A 23,546-nucleotide genomic window follows, 5' to 3' on the forward strand; every position below is an offset into this window, starting at 1 on the left:
TAAGATAACAATGGTGTGTGATTGAAAATACTTAAGGTACAATGCCGATGGAAAATATTTGATTATTCTATCTTTCGAATGATGTAATTGTTTTCATTAGTGTTATTTAAACACATTCACAACTGTATCAGTGTTCCTCTGAACTAATTTAACACTGTACATTACAGCATTACTACTAAATTATACCAAGAATAAACATCGTTTCCTTTACAGAATATAACCAAAACTGCTTTTAATACATTTGGACAAGCGGTCCAGAACCAAAATGTTATCCAGTTCACTGGACAGCCAACAATGACAAATTCTTAACAGCATATCCTTAAACATTTGTTTTTAAACTCAAAATTACCCTAAAATAAATTCTTCGATAACAATTCTCATTTCCAAAACTTTTTTTGTCTTTTCTTGTTTTAATTTTTTGCTATTTTATGTGACGCATTATCACGTGATTGATAATCATCACACTGTATTCGGAGATTAAAAAATAGTAGTGTGTAAAGATATCTAAATGTGCACTACTTTATAGCAGTAATATTTTTAAAATAACAAAATAAACAAGATCTTCACCTGAACTAATAATTGGAAATGTCTAGGTTATGAAAGGACGACTAAAGTGTATCAGATGTTTAATGTTCTTATGATTGTAATACTTGTACGCACACACACCCATTTAGTTCAAAGTCTGTACTGAACAAACGTGATTTCAACACTGAACCTCTCATCATTATAAATCGTCAGCTCGTATACCATTTCAGGACCGGTTGACACACTTTCATTGTTTTCTACGATCAAAGCCTTGACTCAGAAATTAGGCTTTCGTTACAAAGAGAGAAAGAAGTACCTTAGGTTCAAAGCAACGATGTAGCTAAAATATTCCATAACAAATAGGTCGAGTGGACACCAGAATCGTCTAACGTCAACAGTAACTAAAATATTCCACAATAAAAATATCATGTTGACACCAGGATCGTCTAACGTTAACAGTAACTATAATATTCTGCAACAAATAGGTCGCGTTGACACCAGGATCGTCTAACGTTAACACTAGCTACAATATCTCACAACAAATAGGTCGCGTTGACACCAGAATCGTCTAACGTTAACAGTAGCAAAAAATGTTCCAAAACAAATATATCGGGTACTTATCTAATTGCTTTCAGCGAATCTTCACGTATGTAATGCCCCAAGTGGTAGAGCCAGACACTACGTATATAATCATATATGAGCCTTAACAAGGTTATAAAATGTCATATTAAAACACAGCTCTGGCCAACTGGATTATATCGCAGAAATTTATCTATGTCCGAATAAAACTAACACTGCGAGGATAAAACAACTAAAATGGTATTTCAAGCAGTTTGTGTATAGTTTACGATGTCATAAACTATTCCGGCAAGTTTCCGTTTATAACACATCAACACAGGGGCAATCTTGTTCTAGCTGACGTCATCAATTGTTTCTCTCTCGCGTTTATTTGTTTCTGATTATTTGAGAATGGTTTATAACGGATCTGAGACAGCACATTATATCTACTAAATATCCAATAACGACACGAAAACTAGGTGGAATCGGTTGGTTTCCATGGTGGAGGTTCGTTAGCACTTCTTAGCCAATGACCTATGGATATATGCACCTCAAGGTAAAACCAATATCCAAACAAGCTAACTGAAAACTTGTTTTCATGCCACCGTAGAATTTTAACGAGGTTGTCTTAAAGGTATCATGTTTCTTGTTAAGTTACAAATTCTTCATAAAATAAGCCAACTGAAATACAATTGGAGTTTTTGTTTTTAATATATAAATACATATTATCACGTACAAGTTCAAGAAGCGTCTCACCTTCTGCATTATCAACACAGATACAAGTCTGAACACGTTCGATACACACGTATATTTATTTACAAGAATATGCTTCGCTATGTGGCAAACAATAACAATAAGAATCGAAGTCATTCTGCCTGACCCATCTGGTAAGTTATTAGCAGTGGTTAAGTCTCGTGAAAGTAGGCTTACGTCACTTTATTCTTACTTAAACCGGACCGCAAATTTCCGATCCTAATGATACACGAACCCCGGATGTAAGCGAGAAACTTTAAAGAACATTAAAGAGAAAATAAACCCCACGCCTCAAAAATGGTAAGCAGTCTCAGAGGGTTACTAATGTATTCTACCAGGTAGCAGCACTCAACGGTCGCACACTGTAAACTCACCTTTGAATTATTTAATTTGATTTACCGTCTTTGTCAATATAAACCACTCTTAAGATTTTTTTTATACATGTCAGGAGTACGTTGTTAATTCAAGAGTCTGACTGGGGATACGCGACATAAAAAAAAATGTTGGGAACCACTGCCGTATCGTATTCTCAAGGCTCACCTATTTAGAAGTCTTTCTGACAAATATCCTGAGTATGAAGAATGAAACTACTGCATACAGTTTTCTATCACACATGAGATCAAGAAAAAACCGTGTGTGTGTGTGCGTGAAGAAATAAAAAGGGGACGAGTTATTTCTTATTTGACAAGCCCAGAGACATATGGGTTGTCTGTGCTCTGCTATTTCTTATTTGACAAGCCCAGAGACATATGGATTGTCTGTGCTCTGCCTATCGCAAGTAGCGGCAACCCACTGCCACAGTGGAGTCTGCAGATCTACAAATACAGAAATCGAGTTTCGATATCCGTGGTGAGCAAACCCCAGATAGCCCCATCCTCTATGCTTAATTCCAACAAAGAAACAAACCCTCTCTTTAGTCCTCCGGTCTTACAGTGTAGTCTTCGCATTTACCATGTTAATATCAGGGGACACAACAATAGCCCAATGTTGCTTTGCTATAAAAAACAAACACAAGCAGGTAATGAAAGTCGATTTTTGTCGTGACACTTTATCAAACTTGCCGATGAAACATCAGGGGGGTGCAAGACTGCTATAAAATAATTCTTTCAAATGGTTATAAGAAACATCATTTTTAATGAACTAAACTAATCACTGGGTATTTTTGTTAGTTCTTATCTACCGAGATACTTGTTTTGAACAGAAAAGTTATTATTAAGCTCTATTTTGAATCACGTAAAGCTACAACCAGGTATGTGTGTGATAACTGTAACAGTAAATGACCGGCTTCTCTACTCTGCCTCATCCACGAACTAGCTAATACAAATCCCACTAATTAGCAGTAGCGTACTAAGGGGGTGCGAGGAGACGGTACGCCCCGGGTGGGAGGCAGAAAGGGGGGGCATCGAGAGGGCTGAAATACCAGAGCAAGTTTTCAAACCGAATGAAATATTCGCCAAAGTAAGAAACATAAATCCAAAATTATGTGACTAAACGGAAATGTGTTAATGCTTACATGCATAATATGGTAAACACCGTTTCAGACTTACGTAAACAACTATAGTACTATTCTATATTGAATTATTACTGATACTTATTGGCTTAGTCATCTTAGTTTCAACATCTTTACAGGAGGATTGAATGAGAGAGAGTAAGGACTGGAGGATGGCAATAAATCTTCTAAGAGCAGCAAAACTGATGAAGAGGAAGGAGACGCCAGAAAAAGTCCACACCAACAGGAGAAAGACTCTGATGAAGAGTAAGAGACGAATAGATTTTCAATTTAGTATGATGTTGCTGCTTGGCCAATCCCAGTTCCAAATGACTTGAGAGGGATGAAGCTTTCAGTGTAGTTCAAAGACAAGAAAATCAATCCAAAAGAAAGAGTCGACAGCTGACCGTTGCACGATTCTATAAGGCTCCACCAAATGATGAGAAAGTTTTTGAGAACATGAACGGTTTACTCTCCATCAAAAGAAACTTTGTTTTGCTTTTCCTGCAGACTGTTTGCTCTTGATTACAAAAGAATTGGAACATCCAGCTTTGTTATTGGGTTTCAGGCATGGTGAAAGCTAAACCCAAATGTTTCTGACCATGATCAGCATCTCTCATACTTCATCTTGGGAGCAGGGTTGAAGCTTCAAAAACTATAGATTAAATTTATCAAGTAGCATTGAACAATGACAGAAAAAATGGAGGGATATTTTACATCGGTTCTTGGACTTAACCTTGTTTCTGGCTCACCAGAATCTTCCTTTTCGTGTTCATAAAGAGGACATGTCATCAGGAAACAAAGGAAACTTCATGAAATTGGTAGAGTTGATGTCAAATTATGATCCAGTTTTGAAAGAACATTTTGTAAGGATTAACATTCTATTCCATCTGGAAGAAAAGTGTCTTCGTATTTATCTTAAAAGATTCAGAATGAGGTCATTTGCCTTTTGGGAAATTACGTCAAAGAGAAAATAGTGGTTGATATCAAGAAAGCGAATTTTTTTGGGATTCTTTTGACAGTGCTCCTGATGTATTTCACACTGATCAGATGTTTGAAGTTATCAAATACGTCCATATTGAATGTGACAAGGCTGAAGTAAAGAAATCATTTTTGGGCTTCTTCCCTATTGTCGAAAAGGCTGCTGCTGAGCTCATAGAGGATATCCTGAGACATCTGGAGAGAGATTGAATGGACATAAATCCGTGCCGTGGTCAAAAATATGACAACGCTGTAACTATGGCTGGGATATTCATGGTGGTGTTCAGCCAAAGATCAGAGAGGTTAATCCCAAGGCTTTGTTTGTTCCTTGTGGAAATCATTCTCTGTACCTTTACGGGGTGCAGTATTTTATAAGATTTATTCATGAGTGACTTTTTTTACGGAACCTTGGAGAGAGTCTTCCTTCTTTTCAGTCTCAACTCATCGATGAGAAATGCTGAAGAGAATGTAGGCATGACAGTCAATATGGCGTTGTGAACCCAGTGACGGCAAATTTTGAAAAGCTGACCTAAACTCTTGAAGTACTGTGCAATCCCCCAAAAAAATGTGGACACAAGAAAATCAACTCAGATTTTGCTATCTGCTATATGTGATTTCTCCTATTTGAGTTACCTTTCTTTCTGGTGTGAAGTTCTGGAAGAAATTAATTTCACAAAAAAGTACTTGCAAACATTTGGAATCAGCCTTGAAAAATCCATTTTGGAGCTCCAAATTCTAAAACTGTTTCTTGAAGATCAGCGCAACGAAACTTTGGAGAGGGCCATTCGTTATGCAACTACAAAGTGTGAGGAAACGAACATTGCTATGGAGAGAAGAGGGAGAGTAAAGTTCCGACAAAGAAAACCAAGATAGATGATAAAGGATGCTGGTCTCACATTTATAGAGGAAGTAAAAAGGGCTATGTTTGAATATCTTGATAGCTTTCATCAAGAATTACAGATTCGTTTCAAGGCAATGGATCAAATTCTGTCAACGCTGTTATTCAGCCAAACACTTTGGATATTGCAACAGGACAACAAGTTCTGAAGTGTATTCCAAATCTGACTCATATTTTCGATTAATTCTCTGATGAAGGTATCAGTGTGTAAATTGGACGAAATCGGAAGCATTTGAAAGCTGCTAATATCAACGTTGAAGAGGCAAAGAAATGGACAGCATTACAGTTTCTGGAGTTTATTGCGAAATGAGATTTTTGTGAATCTCTACCAAACTTGAATTCTCTCTATTTACCTTTGAAGAATAGGCTGAGTGTTAAATACTGGATTTCCTGTGTTTTTGTATAAAATAAAATGCAATATTACCTGTTCACTGAATGTTTAATGTCCTGAATTTTTCTTATTTCCAGTTTACTTATGACAGTACTGTACTGTTTAAAAATATACTTGCAAACATAATATTCTTTGGCACATTTAAATTTCAAAATAATTTATGGGGGGTGCCAAAGGAAGGATCCGCCCCGGGTGCCAAGTACTTTAGGTACGTCCTTGATAATTAGCAACTGTCTTGATGGATAAATAAATTACATAATTTAGGTCGTACACCAGTGAAACCTTGTCACGTAAATCATACCGATAAATACTATAATACTGCTTCATTTAATTATCAAGGATAATCCGGTTCTTTTAGAAGAGCAGTTAATTTAAGCACTTCACGTGTTTTACACTATATGACAGAGAATCCACTCTTGATACCGTTAAAACTAGAGAGATAATGTAAATTACAAGCTTCGATTCTGAATGGTGAAATGGGCCAGAATCCTTCCAGGGTATAAATCAGCGGCTACTTTTAATTGAACTGTTTTCGTCTGCTTGTACGTAGTGCAAGATTTGTAAATAAACGAATATTTCTTCCACTTCTTCTTGAGCTTAGACAGTTGTTGGAAATAACCATTCGCATAAAAACACAGAGCAGATATTAAAAAAAAACTTTGTAGGAAAACCTCAACACGACAATTTGCACGAATTATAACTTCATGGTTTGGTACGTATTAATGAAAAGCAACACAATGGGGAATATACACTGTGTTGTGCAGCGGGGATCAAGCCCCTAATTTAAAAGTTATAAAGCTTTAATGCTTACTGCTTGGTAACGAAGGTTGAGAGGTTGGGCACTCGTGTCTTCTTGTTATAAAACAAAAGTGTCTGTACTGTTATTAAACACAAAACTAAACAATGAGCTAGCTGTGCTGTCCGTTAAGGGTATTGAACCAGGTATCAGAAGGTTATATTACAGAAACTAAAACAAACTGTCTTCCTGGATTCTTTTTTGGAGTGTAAAACATGACAATACACTAAAATGTACTACTGTAACCTCTCATTAATTGTGGATACGACATTTTTCTGCAAATGTTTAATTCAATTTTAAAGCTAGTATAATAAATACTTGCTGTGTTTGTTTTTTTCTTTTTTAACGATACTCAACATAAACTGAAGCATTTCAAACTTTCGTTGCAAGTGAACAGGAAATTGTGATACGTTATTTATTAAATTATCAGTGTTTTATCATGTTCTGCAGATTTGTCTTTCACAAGGCGGCATATCATTACGTCACGCATGGGTTGCTGAACATTGTTCGTCACAAGAGAGCACGTGACACAATGAGTCACGCACTCCGAGACCCTTGTGCCTCAGTGCACGGGTTTCATTCGTTAGCACGAAGTCGAGCTTAACGCAAAGAAGCGATACTGTGGATGGCAGGAAACGGGTGGGTTTATGGCTCCGAAGTAACAGGTCATACTAATGTTAATGTCCAGAACTGGTCAATAGTATGCAATTTATATTTAAATTTATTTCTCTCGCTGACATAAAAAACATACCTATCAGGCATTTTTGTTGTCTGCGTTAATTAATTCTCTGTTTTCTCTGCTGCGTATACGTAGTGTCACAAAGTTTATAGCATCAGAAATTGTACCACGTTTTCCGTTTTCTTTCTTTCTTTTTTTTTAAAAAGAAAACACCACCACCACAGTAATTGTTTTCAGAAAATGAAAATGAATTGTTTACCACGTAACCTTCAAAATCACCATCTGCCCGTTAGTGGTGGAGCCATAAGCTGAATAAGTACAAACCACTGTTTAAAACAGACTCAAGTGTCGCTTCTTTTGGGTGGTGGTGGTAAAAGATTAAAAACATCGATATACGAGAAATAATCAAATAAGATCAGTTCACAGGAATGAATGTCTCTACGCTGTCGTAACATTGTATTCATCAACTAATAATTCCAAAGTGTTACGTGTATCAACCATTACATCAATTCAGTAATCAGTCAATAATTCGTGTCACCCAAGATTAAATTACTTGCAAGCAAGCATGTAGTTAATTGTATCACGGTTTACCTAGCCCCACACGTCAGCAGCGACTGTAATGAGTTAATCAGTTTGACATACGATGAATTAATAGTCTTTTTCCTTATAAATTATTCAACAGCTTATTACGTCGTCAAAAGCTACTGTGCGTGGATGACGTCATACTTATTTCTCACTGTGGAGAGCAATAAAAATAAATATTAAACTTTTTGCCGTGATGGGGGTAATATTTGACAGAAATTAGCACCGTGTTGTTTTTATCCTTATTTTTTACACTATTCACAAACTATACAAACAACTGCACCATTAAACTAAGCACGCGGGGGAGTGTTGTGTGTTTTTTTTTCAGTTGGCAGGGAGAGGAATACTTCCCCTTAATTTTTCTGTGAATTTCTAGTTTGTTTCTTCTTTCTAGATAATACTTGCTCTGGGAAAACTAGGTCCCTTTAAAACTGTACAATTATAAAGAATGTAAACAAACTAAGTTGCGAAACACTCAACAACTAAATACCCCGCACCGCATTAGTCACCAAATTATACCACATCCCACCCCAAGAAATAATTCTAGAAGAAAAACATTTGAATATCCGCCATAAACCATTGAAAAAAAAACCAAAAACTGAACACTTTATGCACGTGATTAGAAATATCCGGTCATTTTGACTTGTTTATATGTCTGTCTACTTTTGATTTGTCAGTCTGGTCTAAATGTCTGTGAATTTCTGATTACATGCACCAGCAACTTTCAAACGAGGGGCCGTTAGATGCGTGTCTATAGACAGCCACGGGCCGAGACAACTGTGACTGCCCTAAGCCGACGAATCATCAACTGCCCTAGGTGTGTGTGTGTGTGGACCTTTGGAAAAAAAAAAGAGAAATCCCGATATGGACCAAATTCTCTATTATAAATAGAGTTTTTGATCATAATTATATGCACACATAATACAGCAATACAACGTTAATGTCACATTGCATTGCGATACGAACATCCATCAATTTCAATCTGCGTGTTGTGGAACCGAAACCCATTGCCGGACATGCCCGCCCCTCAGCCGTAGGAGCATTAACAGTGGCTACCATTCCTTCTATACGTTGGTTAATAGTAGCCCAAGAAAAGACGCTTGGTAGCATTAACTTGTTGCCTGTTGCCCTTCCTCTGGTCTACCATTCTAAAAATTAGGAACGGTTAGCGCAGAGTAGATTTGCGAAATTCAACAAAAGAGCAAATACTGAATATTGAAGTACTGATTAATATAAGACTTATCTGTAACAAGGTATTTATACAGAACAATGTTTAAAAAGTAAGCAATTACAGTTAGTAATAAAACTTTATTTTTTTTATCCTAGCATTTGACCTTAGAAATTTAATGCTAACCATGGAAAATGTACTATTTAATTGAAAAATTCCTATGTAATGAGTTTTGAAAGTTATTTTTTTGACAAGCGTATTAGGTTTCATTAGCAGCACAAAAATGTTTATTTGTTGCGAATACTAGCGTAAAACTATACAAGGGTGTTAGCCGTTCCTAATTTTGAAGATAATTTAAAGAGGCAGCAATTAGACAATAACATCGAACACCAAGTCTTGATTAATAGGAATTTGACAGTCACTCTTATAACGTAAAAACGGTCACCAAACGTGTTATACGCAAGTTTGCAGCAACGGTTTGTTTTGAATTTCGCGCAAAGCTACTCAAGGGCTATCTGCGCTAGCCTTCCCTAATTTAGCAGTGTAAAACTATAGAGAAGGCAGCTAGTCATCACCATCCACCGCCAGTTCTTGAGCTACTCTTTTACCAACGAATAGTGGAATTGACCGTAACTTTATAACGCTCCCATAGCTGAAAGGGCGAACATGTTTTATGTGACGGGGATTCGAACCCGCGACACTCGGATTACGAATCGAGTGCCTTAACCACCTGGAAATACAGGGCTTTGCAACAACGTAACGCGAACCACGGACCCTTAAAATTATAGACCGGCGCACCAACCGCAAGCTAGTCTCGGTCCCCAGCCGCGAGATATCAAATATAGACGTAATAATATTTAATATCCAATAGTTCCAGGCAATTCTTTCGAAAGAAAACACATTTTGAAAACATTTTTAAAAATAAAAAACAAAGAACACAAGTAGAGAAACGATTTTGTGTGTTATGTAAAATAATTCATTTTTTTCACATGTAATTAGGAAGTTATTATGTACAGAAAATTGAAAACTGGTGAAAAATACAATTTGGTGGCAAAGACAATTCATCTCTTCGCTTTGGGAACTGAAAAACTGGCTGGAATTATGACTAAAGTTAGTGAAATATCAATATGAAAACGTCCACAAAACTAGGTACATCTTTCTCAATAAACAGATGGATGAATTATATAAAAAAGAGCAAACTGTGGGAAACTTCAATTAAAAACAGTGGCATTTCTCATTAGAGCACATACTAGAAAGTGGCTTGTCAGTTGAACAGGTCTATTATGTACAAGTACGTTTGGCGATTACGTCGTGCATTTTAGCGGGAAACAAAAGACACGTGATCCCCGATTTTTTTTTTTCTACTTTTATTATATTTTTGTTGTTGTTGTCACATAATATCCACTTTTCCTAATGGCACACTCTAGAGTTTCGTTACATACTTTAAAAAATCTATTACATAAACCAACGTTACAACATATACATGACAACCGATAAACAAACACAACAAATATAATATCAGCAGGCCTTGCGACAAGGTATCGATCAACTTGGCATTGATTTATGTCAACAAGCACATGGTCCAATAAGACTAAACTGTAAAAATATTAGTATATGGCTCTCAGAAATTGAACTCGAATAAACAATTTCTAAGATAAGGTCCAGTGGGCAAAAACATGTTCTTCATTAGAACAATTAAAATAATTTTAGCATACATTGTTTTCTTCAGGTTCAAAATTAGCTAACAGCGAAAAAAAAAAAAAAAAAAAGAGTAGAAGATTATTTTATTTCAGTTCTAAATTAATTATTGTTCCCAAAATTAATAACGGTTCGATAACTTTTATTGAAATTTAGTATTGTTTCGTTGTTACAAACTGAACCGTCACCATGGTCTCTTGAGATGTGCGTTGAAACTGATTTATGGGATCAACAATTTCCTTGTCCTTTGCCTACCACAGATACCAGCACGTCGTCACAATCTACAACGGAGAGTATAGATTTGTCTGTTCTTGCTTGATAACCCGTAACATTGCATTGCAACTACTCCAAATTCTGTTGAGCCGTTATCAAGCAACAGATGTTTGAAATAATAATAAAAAATTATCCACGAAACAGGAGATAGCATAGACTCACCTGTATGTACATTATACAAAGAACTACAAAGAAACGTTCTTGCAGCTGCTGTTAGTAATTCACAGAAATTCATGATTCGTTAGACGCACAGTACAGAATTGAAAACAAATGTAATTATTTTTTATTAATATCCTAGTTTCGTAATCACACAAGTTTTATATCAATTGTGTATAGTAAAACTGTTGTTAATTTTATTCACAACGTCTCAGTTTTTTTCTGGAATTATCAGGAAATGTTAGTCAACAGCAATAAATTGAAAAAAAAGGAATCTCTGGAGAATCTAACAATGGTATTCAAACAGTTATACAACTAGCAATTGCAAACATAATAAAGTAATTTATCAATGAAGTATCAAATATATAAAGAAAGCTTTTAGGCTTGAGTCTCAAGCACTGAAATTTGCTCTTTACACAAGAGGGCAGGAAGAGATTAAAATGAGCACAAGTAATCAAGGTCTGTCGTTAAATACCCCTCCCCCCCGAAGCTTTTGGACACACAGAGACTGTTGAAATCAAACCTTTTTTCCCAACATTAAATATTAAAACTATTCCAGTGGATGATTAACCTCATTAAAAAAAAAAACTTAACCCCTTCCAAAAAAATTAAAACACTGTTTTTTCAGTTACAAAAACCTCTCAACTTTCTACTCGTACATAACAATTTTCTTCGTTCCTATAACTCCTGTTTTTCTCAAATGTACGATCTCCCAAAAACTCACAAACCTGATTTCCTCTTACGTCCTATTGTTTCAGCTAATTCGCAGTTTGGATGTTTTCTAAACATGTTTCCCGCGCTTTTTCCTTCAAAAAACACAGTGAAATGTTTGTCTACAAACTTCAAGAATTTGTAACAATGTTCAAATCAAAACATCGGTTCACTGAAGTCCTCATCCTTGAAACAATAAATGTTGCCCTCGGATGTTACTATAATTATGTTAGTCTTGAATTCGTCTGAAACATAAACATAAAATAAAACCTGTTTTCTTTTATTCTTATTCTTCCAGTTTCCAGATGCAAGCTATATCCAAACTGAAGGCCTAAAGAACAGGAAGTCTTGCAGCCCCAGCACTTGCCAATATATTTATTAGAACTGATGACACTACCATCTCAAATTCACTTTATAAACCGTTTTGGGGGTTCCCACATGTTGATAACTTTAACACTATTCACGAATTTTTTTCTCTTATCTAAACCCATGCAATAAAATTAACAGTGGAAAAATAAGTTTATGAAAAACTATAAATGTTTTTATTAAAAATACAAACTTTCAAACATCCGTATTCCGTCAGAAAGCTTATACTGGGCTCTATGTTCCTTGGAATGCTCTTAATGATTAATACCAAACTCTTGGTGTATTAAAAGATACCGTTCGTACAAATAGCATCTTCCATCCTCGACTGTTTCAAGAAATCACATCTTCAGATTTCATTTTTCTGTACAAAACAATTTCCCTCGCGCTGATATTAATAAAGTACTTGCATTCTTTGAAAATATGCCAAAAATTGACACAGAAAATGGTTCTTCCAAATATAACCGTTTCTTTGTTCATTACCATGCACCGTAAACTTGTATTTGTAAAAAAATCTGTTTGAAAACAATCAGTATATAACTAACATTAAAGTACAATGTACAGTTTTACATGGAGAGAAGCTAAGTCAACTGCTGTCCAAAAATGATACTTCAGGAAAGTTGTATGCAACTGAACGTACAGACTGCAAACTCTGTTACATTAGAGAGACAAAAATACAACTTCCTAGCCGTTTGTGTGAACATTTAAAAGTCTCCATCTCATGTTTTTTAACACGTGCCTAATAAGAATTATTCCTTTGATTCTCCTAAGGTAAAAATCCTCGGCAAAATATACAATATTAATATCGGAAAAATACAAGAAGGCCTATACAAAAGCTAACCCTATTTTTAACAAACATAAAGGTGTCCTCTGAAATAGATTTTAGGTCTGACGCCCAAGGTCTCATATATTAATTTACTCTAATATTCATCTACAATAACTCCAATTTCAGGGTAGGCTGATAGAAATCCTGATGAGTAGTAAAACAGAATCTCGCGCCCGACGCTTGGTTCTGCTGGCACACAAAAGTATATTTAATAAAAATGAAAACAAAGGTCTCACAGATTATTTTACTCTGATCCTGCTTAACCGAATTTTAAGTGTTGCGGCTACTGAAAATTCCCTCTTTCTTTTTCAAACGTTTTAAGTGCAATTAAATACTTCACGATTTAGCACAGTATATTTCAAATATCAAATAATATGAAGTCATCTCTACGTAAACACTTTTAACGCCATTTCACTGGCCGACACTTGTTCACCATCCGGGTATTTAAACCGAAATAACAACTTATTATTCTGAAAGTAACTTTAAAAAAAAACAGTCCGACTGACCTTATCGCTTATACATAACAAAGAAATGATTCGTCATCATTACACACAGTATACGCGTAACGGCAGCTTTTCTGTTTGTTTTTGAACTCCACGCAAAGCTATAGAAGGGATATCTGCGCTAGCCGTCCCTAATTTAGTAGTGTAAGACTAGAGGGTTTGTTTGTTTGTTTTTGTTTGTTTGTTTGTTTGTTTTTGGAATTTCGCACAAAGCTACTCGAGGGCTATCTGTGCTAGCCGTCCCTAACTTAGCAGTGTAAGACTAGAGGGAAGGCAGCTAGTCATCACCACCCACCGCCAACTCTTGGGCTACTCTTTTACCAACGAATAGTGGGATTGACCGTAACATTATACACCCCCACGGCTGGGAGGGCGAGCATGTTTAGCGCGACGGGGGCGCGAACCCGCGACCCTCGGATTACGAGTCGCACGCCTTACGCGCTTGGCCATGCCAGGCCTGTTTGTTTTTGAATTTCGCGCAAAGCTACATGAGGGCTATCTGCGCTAGCCGTCCCTAACTTAGCAGTGTAAGACAAGAGGGAAGGCAGCTAGTCATCAACACCCACCGCCTACTCTTGGGCTACTCCTTTACCAACGAGTGGTGGGATTGATCGTAACATTTCAACGTCCCCAGGACTGAAGGGATGAGCATGTTTGGTGCGATGAAAATTCGAACCTCCGATCCTCAGATTACTAGTCGAGCGCCCTAAATACCTGGCGGTTTTGTTGTTGTTGTCGTTTTATTTACGAGATGCTTTTATTTATAAGCAAATTACAAACTAAAAAAAAAAGAAACTGTCTCTGCTCATACACACATAAAACAGCTAAATGTGTCAGTTTCTTCTATATTTTATGTTAAATACCTTTTTGGGGTTGAACGGGTTCTTCGATTTATAGTAAAAATTTAGGCTTATGAACGGCGGGTGAGGGGGTGAGGTGTGTAACAACAATATTCCTTTTTCTTTTAGCTTGGATATGTAAACACGACGAACCAACTTAGGCATCTAACCTAACCGGTTTGGTCAGGCACGAAAGTGAAGACCACCGACTGTCTGCCACTAAGGTAAACAACCTGTTATACAACCACTGTAGAATGCCAACGCACTTCACGGAACGAAAAAAAAAAGAAAATAGAAATAAATTCATTTGGTAAAATGCATTAATTTCACATCAGAAAAATGACTGGAAAGGTTTGTCCGGCTTGAATTATTGTTTCAATAAAATTTGGATTTATAATTATTATTACTATTTGTAGTAACTTTGATTCTGCAGTAACATATATTTCATCCAGCTTCGAAGTACCATATCATTATCATAACTGGCTAAATAACTACTTTTTAAGTCTACTGTTACAGTGTGAACGCCTTTTACATAATAATAGTCGTTAACGACACTTTCTGCCGTAATTCTAATAATATATCACTAAATTTGGCTGGATCGGGAGATTTATATTAGTCCAAAGCTTATAACTAAGCCAACAATGAAATATAAACTTCATAATAACAAAACATATGTTATAAGTATTAAGCATTATAATCAATAAGGGTAATATAACAAACAAAAGGCAGAATAGAGTGTAACTTACAAAACGCGTAAAAAAACTATTTGCTTCATGCATTACCCCAAAACCCTTGTTCCTTGAAATAAAGCATCCTGAGCGAGAACCCTTGTTATGTTAATTAGTAGAAATCGAAGCACGTATTTTGAGGTTATTGCTGTTTGTTTTATTCACCGTACAATCACCACTTTTGTTGTTGTGGGTTTATACTATTTTAGCGCGGGAACTTTTTAACTTGTCAGGTTCAATTCGAAGGTGATTATGGTACCCCTGATCGAAGATAAATAGATATTCCAGCTTCGTATATATGAATTAGAACACGAATTGTTCATGATTACGCGAATTCTATGTTAGGATTTGATTAAAATGCTAAAAAATTGATTTTCAAGAAATAATTGAATAGTGGGTTCTCAGATTCGTAAATAATCAGTAAAAATGTTCGTGATTGTAATTATTCTTTTATGCAGCAAAATAATAATTATTATTAAGTATAATAACTGTCTTAATAATAAATTGGACTATAATCAGTAGCAAGGTTGAATGTTTACCAAATATATACCTCACCTCTATTTATACAGACTATTAAATTAGAAGTAAGGGTTAATTTTAAAAAGTATTCAGCCTTTTACTGTGATTATAATCCAATTTATTATTAAGACAGTTATTATACTTAATAATTATTATTATTTTGCTGCATAAAAGAATAATTACAATCACGAACATTTTTACTGATTATTTACGAATCTGAGAACCCACTATTCAATTATTTCTTGAAAATCAATTTTTTAGCATTTTAATCACAGCAAATGTTCACACGAAGTACCCAATGTTTTAGTGTATTGGTGTAACACATTTAGCTATAACGTGTACTATTACCATCAATATAAAAAACAAGAAACCCACAACGTTTATAAATCACATGAGCGGAGCGTGTTTTAGTACTAAGCGTGTTAAGATTGTGATTTGAGGGTTCATGTTTCATGGTCCCTTGCAAAAAAAACGAATAAAAAATGTGCTAGTAGTCGGGGCCGTGCGCGCGCTACAAAAGTAACGGTCAAATGCCACTATCCGGTCTGAGAAGAGAAGTGTCTAAAAGTTGGCGGAGGGTGTTATTCATTTTCTGCCTTTTCTCTAGTCTGTCAGTTCAAAATAACGGATGGCTATGTTCAAATAATAAAGATGTGGTGATACAGCGATGCGCGAAACCGAAATACGATTTTATACATACTTTATCCGATACGATACGATTTATGTGTCTTCAGGAAATCTGGCTAGTTTTCAGCAAGCATTTTAAGTAATAAGTAATTTGTACAGAACAAACCAAGATTTCTCATGTATTTTACTAAAAATTAACGATATAATAATCGAAGATAAGTAAGGAGTATTACGTCTTCTTTTCTTTTATCAAAAACATTACATGTAAAGTAACAAGTTAAATAAACAGATATTAACTTTTGTTTTTTACTTTTCTTGACAGCTGTAATTTAGTTGATCAAACCTGAGAATCTGAAAAACACACTAACGTGTGAAGTACTTAAATAGTACAATGTTAGTAATACAAATAATAAACTGCATATAATACTGTCACACTTCGAAACAAACCGGTGGTAAAAGTTCTGTATCTAGATACGTACCGTATCGAATACTATGAGATACACACCACTAGCAAAAAGCCATTTGTATAGCTTTGTGCGAAATTTTTGAAACAGACAATTACATGTATAATTAAAACTGGTACTAGCATCCCAAAATATAAACACAAATTTACAGATATGATGTTTGGTTTATTACTAGCCATGTCAGTTTGACATAAAAACTGTATGACTATTTCATTTGTTAGTTAATAATTAAATTTTAAAATAAAAAAGATAATTTTGTCTTTCTTGAACTATCATTTAAAACGCATTATAAAGTTGTATAGTAAATTATTGTAGTTTTATTTTTTGTTAAGTAACAAAATGATGATGAAAACAATATTCTAGACTGGCAAATACTACATTTAGTTCAACAAGACACTAGCTTAAAAAATCAGGAAGTCGATTTCCCTCGTGGACTCAGCATACAGCCCAACATGGCTTTGCTATTAAGCAATACACACAAACGAGCTTAAATCAGGAAACAAAATTTGAAGAAAACATTATTGCTATCGAGCGGTTTTTTACACCAAATGAGAAAAAAATAAACAAATAACTATTAAACCTGTCGACCTTTATACACTAACAGGCTAACATTAATATCAAACACCAGTGACGTCGACAGCTGTACAACATGACAGTAACAACCTTAATTATCGTTAAATTCATTTCAAGAGTATTTACTCTAGTACATTCTCGTCTTACTTTTAACTGGTGTGTCTGTTAATATTAACTGTTTCCAATTCAGGAAATCTGGTTGCTCATGTTTTGTTTTTAAATTACAATTTATTTTAAGTTGGAAAACAAATCATACAAAATCATTACGAATTTCTTTATGATCTGTAATTTTCTGTTGGATTTTTGCACTTACAATATTACCAAATTTGTCCTTATTGGTGACTTTTAGTGACATTAGTGATAATCAATTTGATTGTATCAAGGTATTCCATTCGGAAATTCAATTACGTAAAGTTTCGTTTCGATCTATCGGCTTTTCTAATTTTTAGAAATTAGATAAAGATAAACGTTATGTTACCTACGTGGTAACTGTAGACAACAAAGTGTGTTATTCACGTGTTGAAAACACCTGCTAGTCAATCAAGTGATACAAGCAATAACATCTCGTGTATATTAAACAAGTAGACATTTATGCAACGGAACTATTATGGAAATGGTTATTGTCAAGAGTTGTTAAAGCTACAAAAATGAGCATATATATAATCCTTCTTCCAGTACAATAACGAAACCAAAATTGTTTATGGGTTTAAACACACACACACACACAGATATAACAGGATAAGCATTGTAGCACCAAATTAAACACTCCAGTTCTGAGAAAGACAGGTGGCCGACAGTTCCAGATGTATAATTATTCAAAAGTGGGAGTGAACTTTTTGAAACAGACGAAGCGATGCGTTTGTTGTTCATATTAAAAAAAAGAAAAGAGCAACACTATATCTTCTATAATTTTCTTCCCAAAAAGTCTTTAAATTTTAGCAGCAACTAGTGTTAGTTCACTGTTTTATGTGTGGTTGTGTAGTTGGAGATACGAACTTACCTGCGTAACATCTTTGTCGGTATCGAACCTTTCTCCTTCTCACCAACTTGGTGTGGCTGTCGTCCTTGGTTCGACTGCTCTTGCTTGCGTTAGACGTGGGAGGGCTGTTAAAGTGAGAGTTTACGTGCCTTTCCAAGGCACTCTGGGAAGTAAACCTCTGTCTACAACCGTCAACGATACACTTGAAAGGTTTGTTCCCCCCGTGAGTTAGCATGTGTCGCTGCAGCCAGCTCAGGGAGCACGACGGTCGATTGTACACCTGGAAAAGCACGTGAGGTAAACTAGGAATTAAAGGTACACACAGACGTCCTACATTAGACTGCACTGAACAAGTTATAAAGAGCAAAATGACAGAAATATATCTATCGCGGACAGTGTCGCCTTATCTCGTACAATAAGCGAGAAATATAAAGCAATTCAAGTGACACAAAACAGGTCTAGAAACATCATGTTCCTTACTGCAGTGAACATTTTCAACGAAACAGCCATCACGCTTACATTCAAAAACTCAGATTTCATAATCAACAAGTTTTTAATTTTTTCACATTGTTTAAAACACTCAAAGGCTGTAGTTTAATAAAAAATATATAAAATGAATACATTTCACCATGTAATTACTTATTTCTTGTATATCAATGTAAACTCAGTTTACGTATAGTAATTATGTGTCAAAATTGTAACCGCTCGAATACAATTTTATATATATATTAAATTCATCTTATATATTTTTTCCAGGTTCCACACAAGCTATTGATTTCCTGGAGCCATCTGGTGTCTTAACGATGACCTACATAATACACCATGGAAATCTCAGAGATCGATCAGTCCTATCCAAAGCCCACAAAACACCTTCAGACAACTTCACAGTCTACAAACTCTGATAAAAACAGTCACCTTTCTACTGCACTTCTTACTTACTAATATTTAGGTGTTTTTCGTACACGTTTTTTCACAACTCAGGTAAATGTTTTGGACAGTTTATGGTTTCCACCTAAATACATACTACCATCAGTAAGATTTAAAATTTAGACGTATGTCTCGAAAATTATTCGTCAAGGAGAAAAATAAATAGCCATCAATAGAAAGGCCGACATCCCCCCCATTCAAACTCGTAAGCCTTTTGTTTGTTTTCGCTTTTGTGTTGTGTTCATGATCGAATACAAGTGTCAATATTTTGGTTTTCCACATCAATATAATGTCCGTCTTTATGAAATTGTGACCTTAACTTTCTAATCCCAAAACCAATTAGTTATTTTCCCACACACCCATGGGAAGTGGCCTGTGAAGTCTGACTGTCATCTACTTTCCAGAGCTTTGAAAGTAAAAACATAATAAATATATATTTAATTAGCTATACAAATTGCCAGGTTAATTTGCGACTTCACTCTTAAGCACGTCTCTTGCTCCTGTAGAAAGTTAATATTAATTACAATATGTGAAGTAGATGTCCACGGATGGACGAACATCACCATATGCCCCTTAACACAAGCCATGACGATCGGTCGGAAGAGGGGGAGGGCGGGGGTTCATTAACAACAGATAAACCTGCTGTACACGAAATGTTTCTTTCGTTAAGCCTATTAACTACGTTTTCCCCTCTATTTGAGAAACATTACAAAGAAAGTTTCATTTACACATATTTAAGTGCCCAGTATAGTTCTGTTTAATCCTAGAGATCCAATGTGTCTCACACAGCTCCTTTAGCGTTTTTAAATATACTTTTCTAAACCATTTATATGCCAAGTTGCTGGTGAATTTATGATTTTGATCGTTACAGGGTTCTTAATGACACTACACAGGATACACACAAAAATTAAATAAAAATTACACAAATATTGCATTTAGTTCCTCCTAATTACTGCTTGGATACGAGTGATTTCTTTGATTTTGTGTGTCGTATTTGACAAAAACGAAACTTCTTCATTACGACGCAATACGTGGACCCCAACTAAGAGTCAAGTAACTGTACGATTAAATGTGGTCATAGTTAATTTTGTGTATTTTTAACAGTAATCTGTCTTTACTAGTTGAATTTACCAAAGCAGAAAGTCCTTGGTCAAGTGGTTTAGTGTTACCACAAGTCTGTATACATGTCATAAAAATACTTCACTTTACAGAGATTCCTGTTTGGGGCCTTATTACTGAACGTGTAGCCCCCCTTTATCTGTCTCATTAAAGATATCCTCCCTTTTTCAGTACATAATTAGAAAATTTACTTCTTAGTAGCTTGTTTTAATAACAGAATTAAGAACAATAATATAAACATTATAACCATTTGGCTTAACATAAGTCGTAGATGTAACTTACTTTCATTAAAAGTTATGATGTCCAAGACGTTTTTACCCAAATGTTATGATGTTTCTACTACCTAATTATTTGAAATCCTTTCCATTAAGGACGAATCAAGAGAAAAGACATTTTACAATTTAAACTAGTTTTTTTATTAAGAGTTCACCCTTTCAGCTGTAAAGTAGCAAATATATATCTAAAAACAACAAAGTTCATTGTCAAAGATTTGTTTATATTTTTATATAATGAACACACACATATCTCATTACTCCTTAGCTCTCACTTACCAAACTTTCCATAAAATCATACAAGTTTGTCAAACAACAACACATTATTAAAGTATACGTCATTTAATGTATTTAAGTGAATTTAAAAAAAATGAAAAGGCTGAATGCATTTCTACCCTCATATTAACATTATCATGTTACATAAACTTGTAAAGAAATAATAGCCTACAACTATTAAAATATTTACAAGTTTTGTTAACTAAATAAATGCTTTCAGTAAAGCAGTATGTATTGAAACCCAAAAAAGTCAGACTGTATTCTAGGCTGTTTTCTATGAGTAACAGGTCAACAATTACAAGTAAATATACATAAACTTTACCTCAAAATCTAACGATACAATTTTTTTCACTAAAAATAATATTTACTAGTTATAAACTCTTTATTATCATGAATATGACCTAAGAACATTGTTCTGTACTTTATTTTAATTAACGTTTTAATTCCAATACCAGCCATCTTTAGAATACATTGTACTTCAAGTGGGTTCTTTATCATAATGAATATTTACTAGTGCTAATAACAGGAAACTGTCTTTACTATAACATTAGGCCATTATTGTATTCTATTATTTATATTAGTTATTCTCTATTGCTACAAATAAAATTGTACTCTATTGGAAATTACTAAGTTGCACTTTATCTTTTATTTCTACTGTCACTGCTAAGTCACTATTTATTACAAACAAAATTGTATTCTATTAAAAATTTCTTTCTAAGTTACAGTTTGTCATTCCCTTCTACTATTACAACCAAGTCACTATTTATTACAAACAAAACTGTATTCTATTGAAAATTCTGATGTTACAGTTTGTCATTCTCTTCTACTATTACAGCCAAGTCACTATTTATTACAAAAAAAAGTGTATTCTATTGAAATTTTCTAAGTTACAGTTTGTCATTCCTTTCTACTATTACAACCAAGTCACTATTTATTACAAACCAAACTGTATTCTCTTGAAAATTCTAATGTTACAGTTTGTCATTCCCTTCTACTATTAGAACTAAGTCACTATTTATTACAAACAAAACTGTACTCCAATGAAAGTTCTAATATTACACTTTATCATTCCCTTCTACTATTACAGCCAAGTCACTATTTATTACTAACAAAACTGTATTCTATTGAAAATTCTAATGTTACAGTTTGCCATTCCCTTCTACAGTCAAAGACAAGCCACAATTTATTACAAACAAAATTGTATTCTATTAAAAATTTCTTTCTAAAGTTACAGTTTGTCATTCCCTTCTACTATTACAACCAAGTCACAATTTATTACAAACAAAACTGTATTCTATTGAAAATTTCTAAGTTACAGTTTGTCATTCCCTTCTACTATTACAACCAAGTCACTATTTATTACAAACAAAACTGTATTCTATTGAAAATTCTAATGTTACAGTTTGTCATTCTCTTCTACTATTACAACCAAGTCACAATTTATTACAAACAAAACTGTATTCTATTGAAAATTCTAAGTTACAGTTTGTCATTCCCTTCTACTATTACAGCAAAGTCACTATTTATTACAAACAAAACTGTACTCTATTGAAAATTCTTATGTTACAGTTTGTCATTCCCTTCCACAGTCAAATACAAGTCACTATTTATTACAAACAAAACTTTCTCTATTGAAAATCCTAATGTTACAGTTTGTCATTTCCTTCTACTATCACAACCAAGCCACTATTTATTACAAACAAAATTGTATTCTATTAAAAATTTCTTTCTAAAGTTACAGTTTGTCATTTCCTTCTTCTATCACAACCAAGCCACAATTTATTACAAACAAAACTGTATTCTATTGAAAATTTCTATGTTACAGTTTGTCATTCCCTTCTACTATTACAACAAAGTCACTATTTATTAGAAACAAAATGTACTCTATTGAAAATTCTTATGTTACAGTTTCTCATTCCCTTCTACTGTCATAGCTAAGTCACTATTTATTACAAACAAAAGTGTACTCTGTCAAAAATTATGCTACAGTTTGTTATTCCCATCTATTGTCACAGCCAAATCAATATTTATTATAACAAAACTGTAGTCTACTGAAAATTACTAAGTTACAGTTTGTCATTACCATCTACTGTCACAGCAAGCCACTAGTACATGCAACAAGCAAAGCTATATTCCATTGCTAACCCTAATTTATTACTATCCTTTGATACTTCTAATAACTTTCATTCATAAGTCACTATTCATGAGTAATAAATTGTTCAATATTTTCAGCTCAGGTTACTAAAAGGAAAGTCATATTCCAATGAAAACCCATGTTTAAGAGCAAGTTATTTCTTTCTAGTTTTAACTGAAAAGTCACCCTTTATTGCTTTATGTCATTAGTGATTCCAGTTTAGTCACTATATTTCATTCTACAGTAGTTCTACAATCCCATGTTATAATAAATGAATAACAGTATGCCACAAGTCAAATAAGCTTAGTTTAAAATTATGTTTTAAGGGTTTAACGTATGTTATTTCTTTCTTCTGTCACTGTTTATCTCTAACGATAATACCATGCCATTGGTACACTAGTAATGAAACTAAGTTCTGTTAAAAAATTTATGTTGTTAATTCTATTTTTGATGATGTAACAGGTAAATTATTAAAACCAAAAACAAAGTTTTATTATTTTTAATGTTCACTGCTGCCATGAGTCAATTTCTTCAACATTTGTGATAAAAAGAGAAATACAGAGAGCTGAGCCCTACTAGTAGTATGAAAAGTAAGTCATAGCTACAACAGCACATTTTTAAACACACTTCACAATGATTAGAACTTTAATTTTTTTCTTAAAGCAATGATTATTGTTAATTCTAAAGAGTAGAAGGATTACAACCTTAAACTGTTGTAACATTCATATAGAGTCCTCAA

At 34.3% G+C, this 23,546-nt stretch overlaps 1 protein-coding gene across 14 annotated transcripts in view; it reads right to left on the reverse strand.

Annotated features, from left to right (window-relative positions):
- The window catches only part of LOC143244022 (zinc finger protein AEBP2-like), a 77,838-nt gene that overhangs the window by 13,838 nt on the left and 40,454 nt on the right, over positions 1-23,546 (reverse strand). For all 14 annotated transcript variants that reach the window (XR_013024875.1, XR_013024872.1, XR_013024874.1 and 11 more), the window contains exon 3: positions 18,101-18,359. Coding sequence is in view for 4 of the 14 variants with exons in the window: in XM_076487971.1 (XP_076344086.1) it covers positions 18,101-18,359 (259 nt within the window). In the remaining 10 variants the exon portion in view is untranslated. The remainder of the gene's footprint in view (positions 1-18,100; positions 18,360-23,546) is intronic.

This window comes from Tachypleus tridentatus, chromosome 2 (assembly GCF_004210375.1).
Source record: "Tachypleus tridentatus isolate NWPU-2018 chromosome 2, ASM421037v1, whole genome shotgun sequence".
Lineage (NCBI taxonomy): Eukaryota > Metazoa > Arthropoda > Merostomata > Xiphosura > Limulidae > Tachypleus > Tachypleus tridentatus.